This window comes from Nyctereutes procyonoides, unplaced genomic scaffold (genome assembly GCF_905146905.1).
Source record: "Nyctereutes procyonoides isolate TBG_1078 unplaced genomic scaffold, NYPRO_anot_genome, whole genome shotgun sequence".
Classification (NCBI taxonomy): domain Eukaryota; kingdom Metazoa; phylum Chordata; class Mammalia; order Carnivora; family Canidae; genus Nyctereutes; species Nyctereutes procyonoides.
The window spans coordinates 48,853,688-48,876,470 of NW_026575135.1; the positions used below are offsets into that span (position 1 = coordinate 48,853,688).

Here is a 22,783-nt window from a genome sequence, read left to right on the forward strand (position 1 = left end):
TATGAAATTTGTGGTCTTTCAGTATGGCATAGGTTAGTCTAGCGTGCGCAGTGCTCCCTGTGCTGGCCTCACTGCATGGTCTTGGGCTCCTTGAGGCACAGTAGGGTTTGTTTCAGTTTCACCCCTGTCTCTTCTCTTCATAAAATTTCTCTCTGCATTCTCAGCTCTATCAGGCTCCTTCCCCCTAACTTGTCTCCATCCGTCAGACTCTCAGAGCTACTGTAGGTTTTGTGAGGGAGAATTGGAACAGGAGCTGTGACCTACAAGCCAGTTTCCCCAGGTGGATAGACTCCCCGGCAAGCCGCAGAGAGGCCTCCTCACTCCAGCAACGTGGCCGGCCCAGGGCCTCGCAGCCTGGGGGGTGGGGGCGGGGGCCAAGCCGGGGTTTCTTGGGCTCCGGAGGGGGAGGGACAGCCTGAGCCTCTGCAGGGTGGGCACAGGAGGCACCCCCCCCCCCGCCCGCGGTGGGCGAGTGGCCTGAGGCGGGGATGCCCGGGCAGCTGGAGGCGGCTGGCAAGGTGGCCGCGCCCTGGGGTGGCTGGGGCTGCGCTGTTCCTAGGAGACGGGAGCAGCCGGCCGGCGGGGGAGGGGAGCCAGTGGGCTGCTGCTCTAGCAGCTGAAAGGGCTGCAGGGAGCTCTGGGTAAGACGTTTGCTGCTGCTGCTGCTGCTGCTGCTGCTGCTGGTGCTGCGGTGGAAGCTGCTGGGAGTCAGTCAGAGGCGGGAGGACCGAGAGGGAGGAGGCTGCGTTCGCAGCCAGCCATGCTGAATCACTGTTGCTGAGCGCATCTCCCGCGGCTGGCCCCCAGCGCAGAGGGCGCACCCGGCTGGGCCTCGCCTCATGGAGGGTGAGAGGTATGTATGTTATGAAGTGTGTGTGTGTGTGTGTGTGTGTGTGTGTGTGTGTGTGTGTGTGTGTGAGAGAGAGAGAGAGAGCGAGCGAGCACGAGCGGGAGCCAGTGGTGCAGCTCCTAGCTTCTGTATGTGTACTGGCCAGGCAGGGTGGGAGACCTGGCCACTGATGGGTCCCAGGGGGCAGCCCGGGCAGGGCAGGGAAGCCCCTTCGCAGAGACCTGAGGCAGGACTGGGCTTACTGGGCAGCGGTGCCCCCGCAACAGGGGACTTCCTGGCTGGTGCTCCGGTGCAGCTTTAGCAGGGGATGAGCCGGGATTGCCTTCCCAGGCCGTCTCAAGGAGGCGTTTCCCTTTCTTGGCTACTTTCTGGGGGGTGGTTTTTCTTTGGTGGGGGGGGGGTCTCTGATGTCACATCAGGGCTGGCCTGGCATGGAGTGCTTACATGTTCACACCAACGTGCTCCAATCTCAAGAGTACCATGCTCATGTCTATCCTAAAAGGATGTGTGTGTCTGTGTGTGTGTGTGTGTGTGTGTGTGTGTGTGTGTGCACGCCCGTGCGCCCATGTACACAGTTCAAATAAGAAGGGGAGAAACCCATTCAGGTGACACTTGCTCTGAACTGACTTTTATTTTCATTGAAAAGTTTGTGGATGATACTGGAATGTATGTGCTTTAGAGGAACTCCTGCTCCTTCCATCAGGGATTCCTGTGAAATAGGAATGAACAGAAGGGAATTGATGTACTTTGTTGAGCTGGATCTAACTAGCAAGAGTTTATTTTCCAGCAGGCACGTGCATAGACATTTTAAACTATTATCTAAGGGTCTGATTCTTTTATTTGGGAGGTGCTCTGTGCAGTGTGGGGGCGGGTCATTCCTCTGTGCTAAAACGTTGTCTCCTCCTGTTGTGTCAGCCTCTTCATTCTGTAGGTCTGCAGTGGTAGAGAACAAGGCTTGCCATTTTCCTTGAGGGGAGGCGAAGGCCCCGGGGGCCTCAGTCATGGAGGGGTCAGGTGTGGCACCACAAACAGGAGGGCTGCTGCTTTGAGTTAGTAGTTTGATGCAGATGATAACAGGCTGGTGAAATGATAACAGGTTCAGCTAGCTCAGCACTGGAGATTACCTCAATAAACACTTTCCTCTGCACATACAGCCCTGACTCCTGCATCCCACAGGGCTGGGTGATGCCATTAACCATCTCTTGACCCTGTTAGGGTTGGCATGGTTGTTGGACGGCTTCCTGTCTGATGAGGCCCCAGAGACTGCGATTCTTGATGTGATTCCCACAGGAAGAGTCTGGGACTTTTAGTCTGAGCATGCTGCTGATGTACTTCTCTCTCAGTGCTTTTTGCAACAGGAGCTTAGAGGTTGGACTCCATGTGGCGTGCTGGGCAGCAAAGCATCTGGAGGCCTATTTCCTTGGCTGGTAGCAGAGATTGGTAGTGTCCTCACCTTCCATCAGTCTGATAGCTAGCAGAAGGGCAGGGGTGATGTGAATGGCGGTTTAGAGATCAGGCCCAATTTGCTTGACTGGTGGCCTATCGGGGCTGAAAGGTCCTTGTGAGATGGGCAGTGGATCAAAGTACTGCCTCCTGAGCATTTTGGGGCATCTACTGTGTTCCTGTTCTATTTTCAGAAATGTAATGAGCTTTTGCCCTCTAGGAGATATCTTGTTCTTTGACACTCTGGGGCCTCCCTGCTGGGATGGCTCCTGTCCTGGGCTTTATGACCCCTGGATTTTGTTTTTCCCCTACTGGAGTCAGAGTAGGCAAGAAATCCAAACTGAGTAGTGTTTACCACATCACCCATTACCTTTTGTTCCCACTTCAAGTCCAGCTTACCATGTCAGGCATTCAGGTCTTCAAAAATCTGGCCCAGTCTGCGTTCCCTTTGCTCACCCAAAATCCCCACCCCGAGCGATGTTTTGGTCTCTTGTATGACCACACATCCTGCCTGTATACAACTCTATCCAGTTCCAGATCCTTCGCTCCTGGAGTTCCTTTTACCTGGAATGCCTGTCCCTTCTTTTCCAAAACTTATACATCTAATAAGGCTGTTTTAAAACCCTACTCTGTGTTGAAAACTTCAGCTTTTCTAGTTCAAAGTGATGTTCTTCTGAATTCTAGTCTCTCCAGTTTGTATCTGTAGTTAGGGTTAGGAGATACTGAATAATAAGCATCCTCAGCAGATGTTTTTTTTGCTTTAGTTTCATATATCTTACAAGTCCCCAGACTCAGAGATAGGTCCTCAAGGCATAAGACGGTGCCTATGCATCTGAATGCTCCTCACGCATTGCTGTGTGGCTGCGTGCATAGTAGGTGCTGCATAATTATTTGGCGATTAGTTGATAACTTTTGTGGAAAGCTCTGATAATGAAGAAGAAAGTTGGTGAGAGAAGAGATTGAAACCTTTGGCCAATAGGTTCATCTTTGACTATCAGCCTTATTATCTCAGCACGGGTCATTGACCCGGTGGAATGCTTTGTAGGCGGAGAACAGAGGAAGCGGCCTTGTTTTATAAGTTCCCTGGGAAACCCAGGGCTAGAGAAGCGGAGTGCCTGGCCTAGGATCACATGTCAAAACCTCCAGCGGCTGGAGGAATCCTGAATCTGTGCTTGTTCCACACTTAACCTGCTGAAGTTTAATTGGGGCTGTTTTTAAGCATTAAAATTTTTCAGCCAAGAGATTTTTAATGAACAGTTTTCTTTCTTTGCCATGAAGGTATGAAAATAACTTCTCCCTTAAAAGGCTGTTAATCGAAAGCATGGGATTTAGGGATCCCTGGGTGGCGCAGCGGTTTGGCGCCTGCCTTTGGCCCAGGGCGCGATCCTGGAGACCTGGGATCGAATCCCACATCGGGCTCCCGGTGCATGGAGCCTGCTTCTCCCTCTGCCTGTGTCTCTGCCTCTCTCTCTCTCTCTCTGTGACTATCATAAATAAATAAAAAATCAAAAAAAATTAAAAAAAAAAACCATGGGATTTAGAGTAACACAGACCTTACAGTGAATCTGCTTCATAAACTGTGTGACCTTGAGTGTGTCACACTTTTTCATACATAATTTTTCTTTTTAGTTTAAAGGGAATAATAGGGGATCCCTGGGTGGCGCAGCGGTTTGGTGCCTGCCTTTGGCCCAGGGCGTGATCCTGGAGACCCGGGATCGAATCCCATATCGGGCTCCCGGTGCATGGAGCCTGCTTCTCCCTCTGCCTCTCTCTCTCTCTCTGTGACTATCATAAATAAATAAAAATTAAAAAAAATAAAGGGAATAATAACAGGATCTATACTACACAGAGTTGTTGTCAAGATCAAATGAGTTGTTGTCAAGATCCTAATACATAGGAAGAAGGATCTAGTAAAGGATCTTTTTGTGGTACAGACTCAGTATTAGGTAAATGGTACTTGTTATCTTTGGTGTTCATCTGTTGCCCTCTTATACTGCGCGACTCATGCTGGGGTTCTGCCTGAAGCTTATTTTAAGGACTTTCTGTATTTATCATCTGAAGCAGACTATGTGGGATTTTTCCCATGAGAAAATTAGGGAGAGCTTATCAGGTCCATTTTCTTGCTTCTATCCAAACCATGCATTTCCTCATAGTGAGATACGGAATGGGACTTGGCATTCCTTCTGCTAGGTTTCCCCAACACCTACCTTAATCCTCCTTTTCATAGATATCCTGAGGCATCTGGATGCCTTAATGGTTTGGAATCATGAACTGGATACACTTGTCCAGCCAAAATCTCAGGAAGAACCTATGAATTTGCACTTGCCTTTGCTGTATCCCCGAAGCTGTCCAGCTCTCTAAAGAACTTGCTGATGCTAAGATTCCCCATCTCCCTTTGTGAAGAATCAGTGTTTCTTCATCAGTTAGAGGAAGGTGATTCTTCCTTCTGGTTTGTGAAGGAGCAGAGTTTCTAGGTCTCAGCTACTATACTGACAAATTATGTATATGGCCCTGTGTGTTTGTAGAGCAGATAGACATTGAAAATGGCAGTTACTCTCACCATTTGGATTTTATTTCAGTTCTGGAACTCAGCTTTGTGGGCTGAGCACCTTATTTATACTCCAGAGATGGGTGGTGGTGATAGTTGCACAACATGAATCTACTTAATGCTGCTGAACTATACACTTAAAAGTGGTTAAAATGGAAAATGTCATGTTATGTATATTGCCAAAATTAAAAAAAATTTTTTTCCAGAGGTGCCTGGCTGGCTCAGTTGATAGAGCATGCAACTCTTGATCTTGGGGTTATGAGTTTGAGCCCCATGTTTGGTGTAGAGATTACTTAAAAATAAAATCTCAAAAAAAATTTTCAAGGCACAGTGTCTATATCTGCAAAATTTGCAGAGAACAACAACTTTGGGAAGAAGCATCATAAAAAGGGGAAGTTAGTTGGTCATTTTTCTTAAAATTATGGTTTTCTTCTTTGGAAGCAATGGGATGCACCTGCTTGAGAGAGGTACCATGCACCCAGCACTGTGACATGAAGTGGTGGGAGCAGTTCTCAGGAGAGTTTATTAAGGAGAGTTTGTTCTGGACCTCAGGGAATTTCAGAGCCGGAAGAACTTTTTTCATCCTTGACCCATGAGCAGAAAGATCATATTTCTTGAGAAGACATGACTTAGCTGATCTTCTCAAAATGCTGAGTTTTGCATTACCAGATAAAATGTCAACAAGACCCAAGGAAGAGCAGGTACTGAGCATCCTTGCCTTTTCTCTCTTCCCATGGCATATCCTTGAGTCCTCTCCCACCCCTAGTAGTCATAGATAGAAACTTTTGTAGATATTTTTGGGCATCATTGCTGCCTGAAGCAGATGTGCATTTCAACTATGATAACTGAAGCCAAATTTTCCATTTTGTAAATATTTGTTGGCGAAATAAGGTTTTTAACTGCCAGATGCAAAGTCAGTGAAGCCTCTTGATTTCCCAATACCCAGATTTGGGTGTTGAGGATTTTGCTTGCTAGGTTTTAGATGGTTTAGCTAGAGGCAGGCAAGAACATTTTGGAGTAAGTGTTCTAAAGCTAGGGCTTTATTTGATGAAATTTGCCATTGTAGAAGTGACCTAATTCTTTTCAGTTGCTGGGTGAACCCTAAAACTAGGTTAGACTGAAAAAGAGCATTAATAAACTATAATAAAAAATAACTTGAACATGCTTTATTCTTGGACATTTTCCTGTTCAATTAGTTCAGTTCTTAAGCTAGAAATCTGTAACTTTTTATCATTTATGAGGATGTTCAAGTCTCTCAGTACAACTCTCCTGGACTTTTCTTTTTAACTGATAAAAGTCCATCACAGCCTCTATCAAAACCACACACACAGAAGAGTTCAGCTGTCCTATTCAACCCAAATAGAAGTTTGGTTCCTAAAATGCCACGTGACAAGGGGTGTTTTTCTCTTTTAGTCTTCCTCTCTCCTTTTCTCATTCTGTCTTTCTGCATGCAAGTGTTTCTCTTGGGTTTTACATTTTTACACAGCCCGTTTAAGAGACCCCACCCCCAGTCCCACCTTAGCCCACCCAGCCACTGCCACCCCAGCCCTGGGTTTTGAAGGAAATTGCCTAGGAATTGGGCTCCTATAGGAATGTGATTAGCAACATACCTGTCCTGGAGTTTGTTTAGCAAGGAGCACATAGTAGGAATGGCAGCAGCTGCCCTCCAGCTTTGACAAATCATGATAGATGGATGTGGACACTGCTTAGTTCAGTATAATTAATAGTATCAACTCTAATAATACACACTGCAGTTTCCCTGCAGTCAGTGGTGTGGAGTAGTGCTATGCCACGGGTCCTGTACGGTTCAGTCCTTTCTGTTTGGCCTGACTGGGCTGTACAGTAAAGAACCTCCGAGAGTGGGACATTATGCATTGAGCTCCCTTGGCCAGACAGGCTGTGCACATTGTCCCAAGTCACTGACTATTGCTAGTAAGGGCCTAGGCCCTGGCATCAGGTAGACCTGAGTTTGAATGTCAGTTCTCTACCTAGTAGTTATACGAGACTTCCAGGCAAGTTTTATCTCAGTGCTTCAGGAAATAAATAGGGCTATTCTGAAGATGCAGTGAGATCGTGAAGGCAAAGTGCTTTAACATATTATTAGCTTTTGGTAAATGCTGTTGATAACTGTTAGCCAGGAGCTATAGCTTACTGATGCACATCTTGCGTGTGCCTGTGTGGGCTGTCACAGGGGCTTAGCCTGATGCTGTGAATATTGGCAGCACTATTGAAAGAGTATGAAGAATTAGGGGGCCTTGTAGCGGCCTGTGTGTAGGTGGTGGAGGTGGTGTTTCTTGATGGCTCTAGTCCTGAATCCTGCTGCCTGGATATCTCCAAGGGACAGGCCCGTTATTAACCCAGAGGTAGAGATTTAAATTTGGTCATTTTGGCCTTGAAATTTAGGATTGGGATACATACTAGATCCATAGTTGGTCCAGAGCCCTGTAGGTATAGAAACCCTGTTTTGTCATTGTCCTACTGCTGCCCAGACTTGGAGAAGCAGAGTCATGCTGATGAACTCTTCATGAGAACCAAAAGTACAACAGTCAGAATGGCCCCTTATTAATTTGCAGTGAAGACTACTACTGTCAAGATGCTCCTGAGGGCCTGCTACCCATTTTTTTTGCTTCCTTCCTGGACCAGATTGATCAAAGGCTGCATAGTGAGCTAGGGACTGATGTATGACATTCAAATATTTACAGGCTTCGAGCTGTCCAACAAGGATCCCACCTGAAGCTGAACCAGGTCAGACCATGATGCTTAAATCATTTCTTTCCTAGATAGTGTGCAATGAGCTGGACAAGGGGCTTTCTCTGGTTCTTGTTTTTCAGTTTCCTTTTCTAAACAGCGCTTTTTTTGTTGGGGGATTTTAGGGTGTTTGACATAATCTTAACTCTGACTCAGAGCGGTTCTGCCTTCTTTAGGTGACATTGTCTCTTTATTCTCTCTCATCTGTGGCTTGCACATAATGTGCTTGGGCTCTTTATGTGTAGTTCAGCATCAACCCATGCTCTCTGACCTTGATTTACATTTCTTGAAGACTTTCAGAGGAGATGCAGTGCCTAACAGTCAGCAGCATTTCTGGGTCTCCACTTTCCTGTCGTCCATGTTCCCTCCTACCCTGGGTCCTCTGGAGCTCCTCATTTGGCAGATCCCCCAAACTTCCTGCACAGTCAGCCAGCTCAGAGCCTTTTCCATCTCAGCCTTGCTGACAGGGTTTGAATAGAAGTGTCTTGTCTTTTCTATTCCTTGCATGAATTTTCCTGAGCAATGGGAAGAGCCTGAGAATTGACAGAGTAAGTAACTACCCTTCATGCTTTCCTCCCTCCTCTCTAGTTGATGATGCCTTTCTCTCTCCCTGTGTCCTCTTTATTTCCTATCACCAGTACAGGGGATTAGACTAGCTAAGAAAGAACCTCCCCTCTCTATTATGGGGGTCCAAAGAGGGGAAGTTGAGAAGGACAAAGCCATAATTATTTTGATGAGAAGAAGTGAGGAAAGATGGAATAGTTGGTAGTTATACCTTACTTACTTACCTATCCAGTTATTTACTCAGTGATTATTTATTGAGCACCTGCCATGTGCTAGAGCTCAGAATACAGAGGGAAATAAGACACTATCTTTGTTCTCTTGGAGCTCAAAGTCTAGAGTTGGCACTGGTGTGCTAGGGCCAGCACTCATCCATTTGCAAGAGCTGCTTGTTAAATTGTCACGAGTTTTGTGAGTCATTCTATGAAGCCTAACCTTTATTAAAAATAAATTACATAACTTAATCATAAGTTATAAACAAGTATAGTGAATACCTCAAACTCATCACTTCTAGTTATTTTACTGTGGTCTATGCCTTTTAGATTATGTCTCTTGTGTCTGTATAGTGGAAATACTGTATAGTAGTATAATGGTGTGCTGTTATACATCTTTTTCCAGCTCAACATGTTCAGTAACATCATGTTTGTAGCTCAAAATCTGCCACAGTGGGAGTATTTACACCATGGAAATTGGCAAATGTTACAAATCAGGGCTCTCTTCCTTGAAACCAACTGTTAAACATGCACCGTGTGGGGGAGGCAGAAAAGAGGTAATTACAATATTATATGGAGGAAAGCAAAGAACAGAAGGGAAATTAATCTAGTGGGTAGTGGAGGATGATAGGGAAGACTTCCAGCAAGAGACTTGAAGGGCTAGTAAGAATGATAAGAATGAATAGGGTAGGGCAAAGGAGCCTGGTATATTTAGGCAGGTGCAAGTATTTTAGTACTACAGTAGCAAGAAGTCTTCAGGACAATGATAGAATTCTGAAGGGCCAGGCTAGGTCCCTGAGATTTATTCTGATTGCAGTGAGAAACCCAGTAAGGGGTTTCACATAGAACATCCCTTGCTCACACTGACATTCTGTAAAGGCCTCTCTGGAGTTAGGGAGGGTGTTATCATAGTAAGGCAGGCAAGGGATCATGATGGCCTGGGCTGATGTTGTGGTCACAGTGACTGTGAGATGGATTAAAGGAGTGCTTGCTGCTATATGTGAGAGGTTTGAGGGAGGGGGAAAGAGGATATTAAGGATGACATCCGAGTTTCTGCCTCTTGGATAGGTGAGTGGGTGGTTGGTTTTGCCTCTGAGATAGTACAGAAAGAAGAAGAAGCTTGAGGAATAGTAGGGAGGGTGGAGAGCCTCAGTTTTAGATAGTTTTAGTATAAGTTACTGTGCAAAATATGAGGGAGTCAAGACAGACTCTGGGTATGTGGATCTGGGTTGTAGAGAACAAGGGAGGGCAGGAGAAAAGATGGTGAGAGGTGGTATGCTGAGAAGGCCTATTATTTAGAACTTAGATTTTTTAAAAAAGAATTATTTATTTACTCATGAGAGACACAGAGAGATTGAGAGAGAGGCAGAGACATAGGCAGAGGGAGAAGCAGGCTCCTTGCAGGGAGCCTGACGTGGGACTTGATCCAGGATCTCGGGATCCCGCCCTGAGCTGGAGGCAGATGCTCAACTGCTGAGCCACCCAGGAGTCCCGATATTTTTATTTATAACTTCTGTATTAAAAAAAATAACTTCTGCATTTAATATTTTATGTGTATTGATTTATAGTTTAGCTCTGAAAACTGACCCCACTTTTGCTTTTTAAAATCATTAGCCTTGGAGCCTTTGGATGGGGAAGACTATTCCACTGTTCCACTCTGCTCTACTATTTATCACTTGTAAGGACAAACAAAGGGTTTTCAGGTCAGAGTTCACTGATGGCAAATATGTTATGAGGGCCTGTTATGGGCATGGTGCCATGTGAGGCAGGCTAAGCCATGTAGAGTCCTTGGATTCGTGGTCCTTGTCCACCAGGTATGTCAAATCTAGTATAAGAGGAGTGGGTTTTTAGATAGGTGCCATGAAAACATAATCAAATACAGGACAGTATTCTGTATGCAGGATTAGTTATAGGACAGAAATACTTGAGGCATTTAGGGAAGACAGAGATCACTTAGGACCAAAGTATTCAGAGGACTTCACAGAAGAGACAAAGCTTAGCTGGTTCTGGAAGAGCAGGCATTTAGACTATCATAGAAGAAAAGGGAGAAGGAGTCTGTCTATAGTGGATGATTCATCTGGTCAGTAGAAAATGGGTACTCAGTAAATATTTGAGTAGAAGATAGGGCTAGGATTTAGGTATAGTCCAGGTCAAGGAAGACCTTGAAGACCTTGAATACTAAGCAAGATATCATGACCTTTATCCTGTAGGCTGCTGCTGTTTCAGTGTTTTAGCTATGTAGTCCTTTGAAAAGAAGGAAGCAGCAGGCTCTGAGTGAGCCTCTAGCTCACATTCTTCATGGCCCCTGAAGAGACCTGTGGGCAGTGAGAATCTGAAAGGTGTGATCTGAATGACTTTTTAGTGATTGATTTTGTGCACAAAGCACTTGCAGGGAGGGCATCTAAAATGGGGGACAACCACTGTAGTAGGACAGAGGGGAGAGGCACTGTCATAGGCTTGACCAAGGGAAAAGAGAATTGGATAGCTCAGGAAGGAAGGGCCAGCTGTGTTCATCCTTCTTTTTAAAACATTTTTTTAAAGATAGATTTATTTATTTATTTATTTATTTGTTTATTTATTTATTTATTTATTTATGAGAGAGAGAGAGAGAGAGAGAGAGAGAGAGTGTGTGTGTGTGTGTGTGTGTGTGTGTGAGAGAGAGAGAGAGAGAGAGAGAGAGAGAGTGAGGAGCGGGCAAGAAGGAGAAAGAATTTCAAGCAGACTCCTGCTGGGCACAGAACCTGACGTGGGGCTCGATCCCATGATCCTGAAGTCATGACCTGAGCTGAAATCAAGAGTTGAATGTTTAACTGACTGAGCCACCCAGGTGCCCCTGTGTTCATCCTTCTTAAAGCTATGAGTCTTGGCTATCTCATATATATGACTTATTGGATGACATCAGTGAGAATGTGAATTAGGTCTGGGCCAACTTGTAATACTTTGTTTCTGTGGGATATTGAAGGGGTTGTTGGCATTTTTACCTGCTGGGCTAGAGGAATTACTCACTTCCTGTGTTCACTATGGCACCATTGGTGGTTCATGTAAATATGTTTAATAACATGACAGTGTGTAAAATTAATTAAACTAATAAGCCAGATTTGTGGTGGTCTGACAAAGTTGACTAGTCTAATTCTGCTGCAGCTTAAATGGTAAATGGCTTTGATGGCCATTTCTGTATACTTCTATAAGACAGAACAAGGATACTGCCTGGCCCATGCTTTCTCACCACATCTGTTGTTGCTGACACATTTGAATCTTAGATACGGCTCAGCTTGAAAGTCACTGAAACTCTGGATGTCTCAGCATAGATGAATGCTCCTTTGTTAAACAGTCAGAGGTTCAGATCTGGTGGGAGGGGCATATATAAATTAATATTAACTATGGAGAGAATTGGGTGGTCTGTATGCTTCTTGCCAGATGGTGAAACATCGAAGGCTGACTCACTTCAGTTGGACTGGGTGGGAGTTCTTGAAGCCTGGTATGGTGTTTTTTTGTGTTTTGTTTTTCCTTTAAGTGTTCTTAATGAGTAGACCTATATACATAAGTACGAAATTAAGAGGATCACACCACATTTATGCATTACATACACAAATATTTGGAGGATTCATGGAGGAGGGTGGTTGAAGTGAATTAAAAATCAACTCTTCTCCAATCTGTAGGTAAGACTGTATTTAAGTCATAGCAGAGGAAATTTTTAAAGAAGTTTTTAAGAAGACTTCCGAAGAAATTAAGTCACTGTCCTATCTCCAAAAGACGTTTTATGTATACATGAGATCTAGCATAGTGACCGGACATTTTTCCTTATTCTTTCTTGGTATTGATGAAGAATAATATGCTACAGCTTCAAAATAATAATCTTTCTCAAGCCAGACATCCTGCAGACTGGGTCAAGGATCAGTTACATCTTTGTACCCTAGTGTAGGTTCCAGCTCTATTCCATATTTTTCAAAAGCAGAAAAGCAGTCTGAAAACAGACATTTCTGAAGACCTTGTATGATTTTAGTAGGGACTGAAACTTAGGAACTGATCCAAGTTGGAGCCAATCTTTACTCCTGGAGAAATCAGCCAGTTTGTGCTTTAGAATAAGGGAATTTGCTAATAAAGGCTTTTTAGTGGAAAACATTTTGTGGCCGAATCTGCCTAGAGAAATGTGCGTATTGTGTGTATGTGTATGTGTAATTTTGGCTAGGTCTGGCCAGAGTGAAAGACCTTATGGACCTTGAACAGACAAGAGAGTAGGAATATGCCTCTATGTGATTTGTGTTTCATAGGTGGGAGGGAAATCTGCATCTGCTGTGTCTAGGATCATGAACTGAGCACACCAGGGCCTTCAAGAGAGTGGGAGTGGGCTATCTGTGGAGACTAACTAAGATCTGGTAGGGATGGAGGGAGAAAGATTTAGGGGAGGGAATGGTGGCATCTAGCAATTTGGCCTGAGCACATGATCCTAGACTGAGGCACGTGTGTGTGTGCGCATGCACGTGCGCATATATATGGACATGCTGGAGGGTGTAGACTGTGGTGAATAGCTTGGGCTGATTCAAGTCAGACACCTGAGCTCAGTTCCCATCTCTGCAGTTTACAATCTGAGTGATCTTGTCCAAGATTCTTAACTTCTCTGAGCAGTCAGCCCCTCGCTCTCCTCACTTTCCTGCTCCCTGGAAGGTCAGTGAGTTGCCAAGAAGCTTGTACCTTCCAGAACCCAGGAATCCAGAGTCTACTCCAGACTTCCTTTGTTATCACAGAGGTGCAGAGTAGGAGAAGGAAGAGACCTTAGGATCTTTATGATGTCCAGCCTTGCCCCTGGATCGAGTGTGGAAAAGGCTCTGGATATAGCAGGGAGACCAAATGTCCTTCCCCTAATCAGCCCAATAGTTGGGCTGGCTTTGGTATGAATTGCTTTTTGTTGAACTTTATCCTTTGAATAGGCAATCTGTGTTTGAGACCTTTTGGTAAACACAATATTGTATTAGGGCTACATCATTATTGGACCATCTTGGCAGGCCAGAAAGTACAAAGAGCAACACCACAAAGAGGAGCAAGCCTTCCCGTTCACTGGTCGTACTGGAAGATTGTTGTCAGTGCTTTCAAAATAGCCCTATTTGGTCTACTTCTATTCCATATATGTGAAATAGAACTAATAATGTCTGTCCTTTTAAGAGCTCTGATCTTATTAGGTCCCTGTCAAAAGCCTTCAGTGGTTTTCTGATCAATACCAAAGTATATTTTTCCCCCCTTGGCTTTTAAGTCTCTTTACAATTTGAAGACAGCACTTAATAATGAATATTTGTACAGTCTTTTTATAGTTTCTAGATTTGTCCCGGGAATGCAAGTATGGTTTCATTTTAGAAAATATATTAGTATCATTTACCACATTAAAAGATTAAAAGGAAAAATCCATATGATCAGCTCATTAGATTCACAAAAATGTTTGATAAATTCAGTATAATTTTATGATTAAAACCCAATAAAATACAAGGGAATTTTCTTTATTTGATTAAGGTCATCTGTAAAAATCCTACAACAAACATGCGCAATGTGGAAACATTAGAAACATCTTTAAAATCAGGAAGATAACAAGAATATTAGCAACTTTCTGTTCAACATGTGAGGCCATCCTAGCAGTGCAAAATTTCTTTCAAAAAAAAAAATTAGAGGCCTAAGAATTGGAAAGAAGGGAAAAAACCCTCTGGCAGTATGTGCAGGTTAATATGATTGTTTACATAGAACACCTTATTGACTCTTCAGACAAAGAAATAGGAACATTTGATAAGGTGGCAAATAGTGGCAAAATAGGAATTTGCAAAATCAGTTGCATTTTACAAAAAAGCTGTCTCATTCAGAGACATTCATACAATTCAAAAAATATACCATTGCTATTGTAAAACAACAACAGTCTTAAAGTACTTAGCAAATTTAATCAAATATGTATTAAGTTATCATATAGAAAAATATAAAGTTTTAACATTAAAGAAGATTAAATAAATGGAGAGAGATATTCCATGTTCATGGATTGGAAGACATAATATCAGAAAGATGTGAGTTCTATCCTAATAGATCTGTAGATTCAATGCAGTTTCCATCAAGATCCCATGAGTCTTTCATAGAACTTAAAAAACTGATACTAAAATTTGCATGAAAGAGTAAAGAAACTGGAATAGTGAAGACACATTTGAAGCATAATAACAGGATTGAGGATTTGCTCTGTCAGGTATCAAGCCTCATAATGAAGTGACAGAAATAATGTGGAACTGGCATAGAGACAGATAAACTGACCAATGGAATAGCTTAGAGAGTCTGGAAATGGATCCCTATATTTGGAACTTTGACATATGACCTATGGTGGCATGACAGGTAAGTGGGAAAAACAAGTGTTCAGTAAGTGGAATGTATGGAAAAACATTAGATCTGTATTTCACATCATGACATAAAAATCAGCATCAGATAAGGGCCATTAACCAAAAACAAAAATGATAAACTTTTGGGGATTCCTGGGTGGCTCAGTGGTTTAGCGCCTGCTTTTGGCCCAGAGCGTAATCCTGGAGACCTGGGATTGGGTCTCACGTCAGGCTCTCTGCATGGAGCCTGCTTTTCCCTCTGCCTGTGTCTCTGCCTCTCTCTCTCTCTCTCTGCCTCTTTCATGAATAAATAAATAAAATCTTAAAAAAAAAAAGAAATTAGGTAAAATGAATGTTTAAAAAATGATAAACTTTTAGTAGAAAATAGAAATTATCTTTCTGGCCTTGGTGTAGGGAAAGACACTTTTTTTTTTTTAAATCTTAGGTAGTGAATATACAGTGCAATATTGGTTTTAGGAGTAGAATTCGATGATTCATCAGTTACATATAATACCCAGTATTCATCACAAGTGCCCTCCTAATACCCATCCCTCATCCAGCCCATCCCCCACCTAGCCCATTCCCCCTAGTTTGTTCTCTATCATTAAGAGTCTCTTGTGGCTTGTTTGCCTCTCTCCTGTTTTTCTCTTCCCCCTTCCCATGTGTTCATCTGTTTTGAAAGACACTGATTTTAAAATAAATAATGCTTGTGGGATTTCTCATATAAAAATTTTCACCTTTGCTAGGTGTTCCTTCACCTTGATCACCTGTTTTTGAGATTTTCTTTGCCTCCCTAAGCATATTACTCTAATCCTATGCCTTTGTGCATCTCTCGATATTTATCTTCCTGTGCTCAGGTAACTTCCTTGCCCCCAGAATTCAGATAGTCCCACGGTTCAGATGACCATGGCTTGTATTTGCATATTGAACTGAAGGTGGGACAGGAAGCCAAAGGAGGTGTCTATCATGGTCAGATGAACTCTAGGTCTTGCATGCTGGTTGTATTTGAATGTTCTAATAGTCACAAATTTCATTGTAAGATCTGTAGAGATTATCAGGTCTCTGGAACATTCTCTTAACCACAGAAGCCCCTTTCTTAAACCAGTTTGCAGGTCTAGGTGGTAGCTATGTAGGGAGGCACACCATGCAAAGGTAAAGCAAACTATCTTTAAACTAGAATTTGAATGAATTGTGAGTCCCCAAGTCTACACAAGTGGAGAAGTTTCGGTTTTCCTCTTAGAACAGGTCCTGGACTTGATCTTGGAGCTGAATAATTTAATCAATTTGGGGGGAAAAAGTCCTTTTTGTGGTTCATTCCTTTGCTAATTTTTTTCCATCCCCCATAAAGCTGAAACCCATTGCTTAGGAGTAGTTGGACATCTAGTTGGCATCCATAGGAATCTGAGTGTTTTGTCTCCAGTACCAAGGACTTTGAGGTTATGAATGACTCTTGCTAGTCTCCACCTGCTCACTTAGTCCACACAGACAGGCCTTCTTTTCATAACAGTGACAGTTCCTTGTCTTTCGATGGGATTATGCTTTCCCAGAAGCTTTCACTCCTGTGCCGTTGTTCTCCCTACCACAGCCAGTGTGATCTTTCTCAAGTGCAAATGTGTTCAATTCTCTCTCCTTTTGATGGCTTTTCATTGTCTAGAAGCCGCTTGGAAGTCCAAACTCCTTGGCTTTGTTACTATGACCCTTACTGGACTGCTCTGTCTTCTAGCCTTTAGTGTTGAAGCTCACCTAGTTTTATTGAACTCCTTTGACTCTTTCCCTTTATGTTTCTGTGTATTTACTCTTTGCCCTGCCAGGGTGCTCTCCACATTAACCTGTCTTATTTTTACTCTTCCTTGAGATTTCTGCTCTCCCTCAGCTTCTGGGAAGTTTCCCCTTATCCTGCAGCACAGGAGTCATTGCCCATCCTCTGTGCTTCTGTGCCTCCTGTCCAATCATAATAATGAAGATATGATGTTTAGGTGTTTGCTTGGCTCCCTCCTACACTGGGCTCAAATCTCAGCTTTGTGAGAGTAGCTGTCTCTGTACCTTGTTTGTTGTGTTTCCCCAAAATACAATGCCTGGCACATGGTAGGCTCCATTGAATGTTGAGTGGATAAGTTTCCCTGTGAAGTGAGTGTGAAGCACTTAATCTCCTCCCATGCCCCCACCCCTTCAGAGGTGGGCAGATCATAAGGACTTCTCATAAAGTCTGACTAAGGACCTGGCTTCCACCAGCTTCCACCAGAGGAATGTTCTTTGCATTGGAAGATCCTGCAGAAATGGCTGACCCAATGCATTTCTTTCCCTGCTGGGTCTGTGATGAAGAAAACAAGCTGACAAAGATGCTTCGGGTGGGTGGGCAATTGCATTGAGTTGTGGCAGCTGGGCAAATGGGTTTACCAACATGTGATCCTCTCTTTACCCTCCCACTCCCTTCCTGTTCACAGCATCAAGCTGAGCTCCCAGCCCCCGGTTCAGGCCGGGGATGATGAAAAGAACCAGAGGACGATCACTGTCAACTCTGCCCACATGGGGAAGGCGTTCAAGGTTATGAATGAACTGCGGAGGTACTTTTCCTATTTTGCTTGTGCCCTTTTGGGAAGAACTTGGTGAGTGAGCGTCATCAGGCACTGAGAGCAGATTAGTGAATTCTCACTTTCCCCCACCTACTCACAGTCACTTGGCTTCTCCCTTTAAACTCCATCAAGACAGAATGGCTTTCAGAAAGCTTTCTCTTTCCTTTGTATTGATTCAACACCTTTCTTTTGACTCCTTAATCACAAGGGAATAATTTTTTTTAAAAGTTAGAGCAGTTTTGTTCATAAATTTGGTTTCCAATCAAACCAGCTGCTTGAAGACTAATAGTAGAATAATGACAATACTGATACATAGTTGCAGATTAAAGATTGTGGGTGATACATGTTTTCTTTTGGCCACCTCCTCTCATTCCTTGATCTGAATTTAGCTTTTTACAACAGCTAAATAAATGGAAGATTACCTAGTGTTTTCAATGCAGTTTAACTCTGTAAAGAAAGAAATGAAATGCAAATGTGCTCATCCTCTGCGATCTAATGGTGAGGGGTGTGCAGGCTATTTATAAGGCCAATAGGTACCTCTGGTGAGCTTGTTGCAAGGCAGATTCAGGATACTGAACATGTTTTTTGTGCAAAGGCTGCATGCCCAATCTCCTCCTTACCAGGGAACTCAAAATCTTCCTTTGCCCACGGCATTATTTATAGCATACTTCACCCTATTGTGAGCTATACTTGTTAATCTCCTCTTTTCTCTGCCATTTATGAGCTCCCTGAAGACGGACAGCTTCTGATTCATTTTTGATCCATAGTACGCAGTACTTCATAGGAGCCTCAAGGCATTTACCAAAGATGCCTAGAGGCACTGACTAGGCTCTGGGATGGGTATGAGTAAAAAAGTATTAACAGTTCAATGAAAACGATCTTCCTATAGTATAGAATAGGTGTTATGAAAGAGAAATGCATCAGGTGCCTGTCAGGTGGTAGATATACAATAGTTACTTATTTCCGAAGGGGTACTATGAAAGCAAGTATAACATACCACAACTTTGGAGAACACTTTCTAAAGCGGATGGTGCTTGAGCTAAATTTTGAAGGATAAGAAAGAGTTAAGGAAATAACAAGTGGTGGGATTAGGGGGAAGTCTTTCAAGCAGAAAAAAATGGGATAAGTAAAAGGACGTAGAACTGAAGATGTGTTTGTTGAGTAGTGGGGCTAAACTACTTTTAAACAAAAATTTATGTGGTTCTGTATTTGTTTCCTCCCTTCCCCTTTTTGCAGGACCCAGTCTTTGCCATTAAAAACCAAGTTAAATTAAATTTGTCTTACGCACTACTGCTCAGTTTTTATTAGGCCTCCTGCCAGATTTCCTGGAAGCTCTACCCACTGTCATCTTAGACAGTGGGCAGTGCTGATGTTCATGCCTATGGGTACAATTCTGTCATCCCTGAAGAATTTGTGTTGTGTTCTATAGATACCAGTGACATTCCTCATTTAGTTCCCTTCTGTATGGCTTTTGTCTGATTTAAGATTCTAGGTCTCTGAATAAACAACCTATATTTACATTTCAAGGAATTAGAAAAAGAAGAACAAACTAAGCCCAAAGTTATCAGAAGGAAGGAAATATTAAAGATTTTATTTATTTATTCATGAGGGACAGAGAGAGACAGGCAGAGACACAGGCAGAGGGAGAAGCAGGCTCCCTGCAGGGAGCCTGATGTGGGACTCCATCCCGGGACTGCAGGATCACATGCTGAGCCAAAGGCAGATGCTCAACCACTGAGCCACCCAGGTGTCTCAGAAGGAAGGAAATATTAAAGATTAGAACGGAGATGAATGAAATGAGACTAGAAAGACAATAGAAGAAAAAAAGAACGAAAGCAAGAATTGGTTGTTTTGAAAAGATAAATGTAACTTTAGCTAGACCAAGAAGAGAAGACTCAAAATTATAAATGAAAGTGGAAAAAAAAAAAAAAGAAAGTGGAGACATTACAACTGATACCGTGGAAATACAAACGATCCTAAGAGGCCACTATGAACAATTGTATGCCAACGAGTTGGATAACCTAGAAGAAATGGATAATATCCTTGACCATCAGGGAAATACAAATCAAAACCACAATGAGATACCACCTCACACCAGTGAGAATGGGGAAAATTAACAAGGCAGGAAACAACAAATGTTGGAGAGGATGTGGAGAAAAGGGAACCCTCTTACACTGTTGGTGGGAATGTGAACTGGTGCAGCCACTCTGGAAAACTGTGTGGAGGTTCCTCAAAGAATTAAAAATAGACCTGCCCTACGACCCAGCAATTGCACTGTTAGGGATTTACCCCAAAGATTCAGATGCAATGAAACGCCGGGACACCTGCACCCCGATGTTTCTAGCAGCCATGTCCTCAATAGCCAAACTGTGGAAGGAGCCTCGGTGCCCATCGAAAGATGAGTGGATAAAGATGTGGTTTATGTATACAATGGAATATTACTCAGCCATTAGAAATGACAAATACCCACGATTTGCTTCGACGTGGATGGAACTGGAGGGTATTATGCTGAGTGAAGTAAGTCAATCGGAGAAGGACAAACAGTGTATGTTCTCATTCATTTGGGGAATATGAATAATAGTGAAAGGGAATATAAGGGAAGGGAGAAGAAATGTGTGGGAAATATCAGAAAGGGAGACAGAACATAAAGACTTCTAACTCTGGGAAATAAACTAGGGGTGGTGGAGGGGGAGGAGGGTGGGGGGTGGGGGTGAATGGGTGACAGGCACTGAGAGGGGGCACTTGACGGGATGAGCACTGGGTGTTATTCTGTATGTTGGTAAATTGAACACCAATAAAAATTAATTTATTAAAAAAAAGATAATATCCTTGAAATGTACAACCTACCAAGACTGAGTCATTAATAGGGAGTCTGAACCAATCAGTAATGATTAAGGAGATTGAATCACTAATCAAAAATCTCTCAATAAAGAAAAAGCCTGTGGCCAGATGGTTTCACTGGTGAATTCTACCAAACATTCAAAAAAGAATTAATGCCAGTCCTTCCTAATTCTTCCAAAAAACTATAGAGGAGGGAACACTCTCAAACTCGTGTTAAGAAGGCCAGCATTACTCTGATACCAAAGCCAGATGAGGACACTACAAGACAAGAAAACTACAGGCCAGCATTCCTGAAGGCTATTGATGTAAAAATTCTCAACAAAATACTAGGAAACCGAATTCAACAGTATGTTAAAAAGATCATATACAATGGCCAAGTAGGATCTATCTCTGTGGTACAAAGATGGTTCAACATATGCAGGTCAATAAATGTGATACACTACATTAATAGAATGAAGGATAAAAATCTCATGATCCTCTCAATAGATGCAGAAGGTGTTTGACAAAATTCAATACCCTTTTATGATGAAAACTCCTAACAAATTGAATCTAGAAGGAACATACCTTAACACAATAAAGGCCACATTTGAAAAATCTACAGTTGCTATCATACTTAGTGGTAAAAGATTGAAAATTTTTCTTCTGAGGTCAGGACAAGACAGGGGTGCTCACTCTCACCATTCCTATTGAACAAAGGACTAGTCAAGAAAAAGAAATAAAATATATTCATATCGGAAAGAAAGAAGGCTGTTTGCAGATAATGTAATCCTATTTATAGAAAACCCTAAAGATGCCACTAATAAACTCTTAGAACTGGTAAACATTTGGTAAGCAGGATACAAGATCGATATATTAAAAAATCACTTGCATTTCTATTCAGTAACCATGAGCTATCTGAAAAAGAAAACAATTCCATTTATAATAGCATAAAAAATAATAACATATTTAGGAATTTAACCAAGGAGGTGAGAGATCTGTACACTGAAAACTATTATGCATTGTTGAAAGAGATTGAAGAATACAGAAATAAATGGACAATATCCCAGTTTTATGAATTAGAATTGATATTGTTAAAATGTACATAATACCCAAACTCCTCTATAGATTGAATGCAATCTCTATCAGAATTCCAATGCCATTTTTTTTTGCAGAAATGGGGAAAAATTCTAAAATTGTATGGAACAGAAAACCCTGCATAGCCAAAGCAATCTTGCAAAAGCAGAGCAAAGTTGGAGATACCACATTTTCTGATTTCAAATGATATCACAAAGTGTAGCAGTCAAAACAGGATGGTATAAACACAGACCATGGAACAGAACTGAGAGCCTGGAAATAAACCCACACATGTATGTCAACAAATATTTGACAAAGAAGCTAAGAACACTTCATGGACAAAGATAGTCTCTTCAGTAAATGGTGTTAGGAAAACTGGACAGGCACGTGGAAAATAATATAATTGGACCTGTATCTTACCCCACCAAAAAAGTTAACTTGAAGTGGATTAGAGACTTAAATGTAAGATCTAAAACCATACCGCTCTTAGAAGAAAACAGGAAAATCCCATTTTACACATGAAAATGCATTTTAAAAAATCACAGAATCCCATAGAATTCTAATATTTTCCCAGTGCATTAGGCATCCCTTAGCCCAGTTAATTTGGCACATAAAACTAATTAACCATTACAGTCTTGTTCTTCCTTTTTTCTTTTTTTCAAATGGAGCACAATCTGTATATGTTTTGCCAATCTTTCGTGCAGGTTTAGGCATAAATTTCCCTTTTATTTTTTTTTTTATTTAAAAAATTCCCATTTTTCTTTTCTTTTCTTTTCTTTTCTTTTCTTTTCTTTTCTTTTCTTTTCTTTTCTTTCTTTCTTCTTTTTTTTTTTTGGAAAAGAAGTATGTTATAGAACATTTACAAAATACAGATGAGCAAAAAGTCATCTATAATCTGAATACCCACTGGTTACTGTTGTTAACACTTGGGAGAATATTTTTCTTTAAAACCTATGTCTCATCAGATTTTTTTCTCTTAGCATTATATTGGACAAGTTTTTTCCCTTAATTTTTTTTAAATTTTAAGTAAATTCTATGCCACATGTGGGGTTCCAACTCATGACCTTGTGATCAAGAGTTGTGTGATCTCTTGATGGAGCCAGCAAGGTACCCCAATATTGAACAAGTTTTTCTATGTCACTGACTGTTTTGCAATATTATTTTAGGTGGATGAATGATTTTCTATATTTTTGTTTAATTTTTGAACCACAGTTCCTTGTTGCTAGATGTTGAGGTCCTCCAGTCCCTCCTGTAAATAGTACCTGCAATGGTTATGTTGGAAGCAATATAGCATAGTGGTTATAAGCATAGACCCTGGAGGCAGGCAGCCTGGTTTCAAATCTTGGCCCCAGTAGTGTGTGACCCTGTACAGGATAATTAATGTCCCTGACTTCACTTTTGTCAACCATAAAATGAGGCTAATAATAGTTCCAGGGTTGCGGCTTGTTAAGAGAATTAGTAAGTAGGGATCCCTGGATGGCGCAGCGGTTTGGCGCCTGCCTTTGGCCCAGGGCGCGATCCTGGAGACCCGGGATCGAATCCCACGTCGGGCTCCCGGTGCATGGAGCCTGCTTCTCCCTCTGCCTGTGTCTTTGCCTCTCTCTCTCTCTGTGTAT

At 42.4% G+C, this 22,783-nt stretch overlaps 1 protein-coding gene across 3 annotated transcripts in view; it reads left to right on the plus strand.

Annotated features, from left to right (window-relative positions):
- The first annotated feature begins 713 nt into the window (after positions 1–713).
- The window catches only part of KLHL3 (kelch like family member 3), a 115,594-nt gene continuing 93,524 nt past the window's right edge, over positions 714–22,783 (plus strand). For 2 of the 3 annotated variants that reach the window (XM_055302618.1, XM_055302619.1), the window contains exons 1-2: positions 715–853; positions 17,145–17,264. In XM_055302618.1, coding sequence (XP_055158593.1) covers positions 840–853; positions 17,145–17,264 — 134 coding nt within the window. In that variant the 5' untranslated portion in view covers positions 715–839. Of the gene's footprint in view, positions 854–17,144; positions 17,265–22,783 lie in introns of all 3 variants that reach the window. The other variant, XM_055302617.1, reaches the window with a different exon arrangement.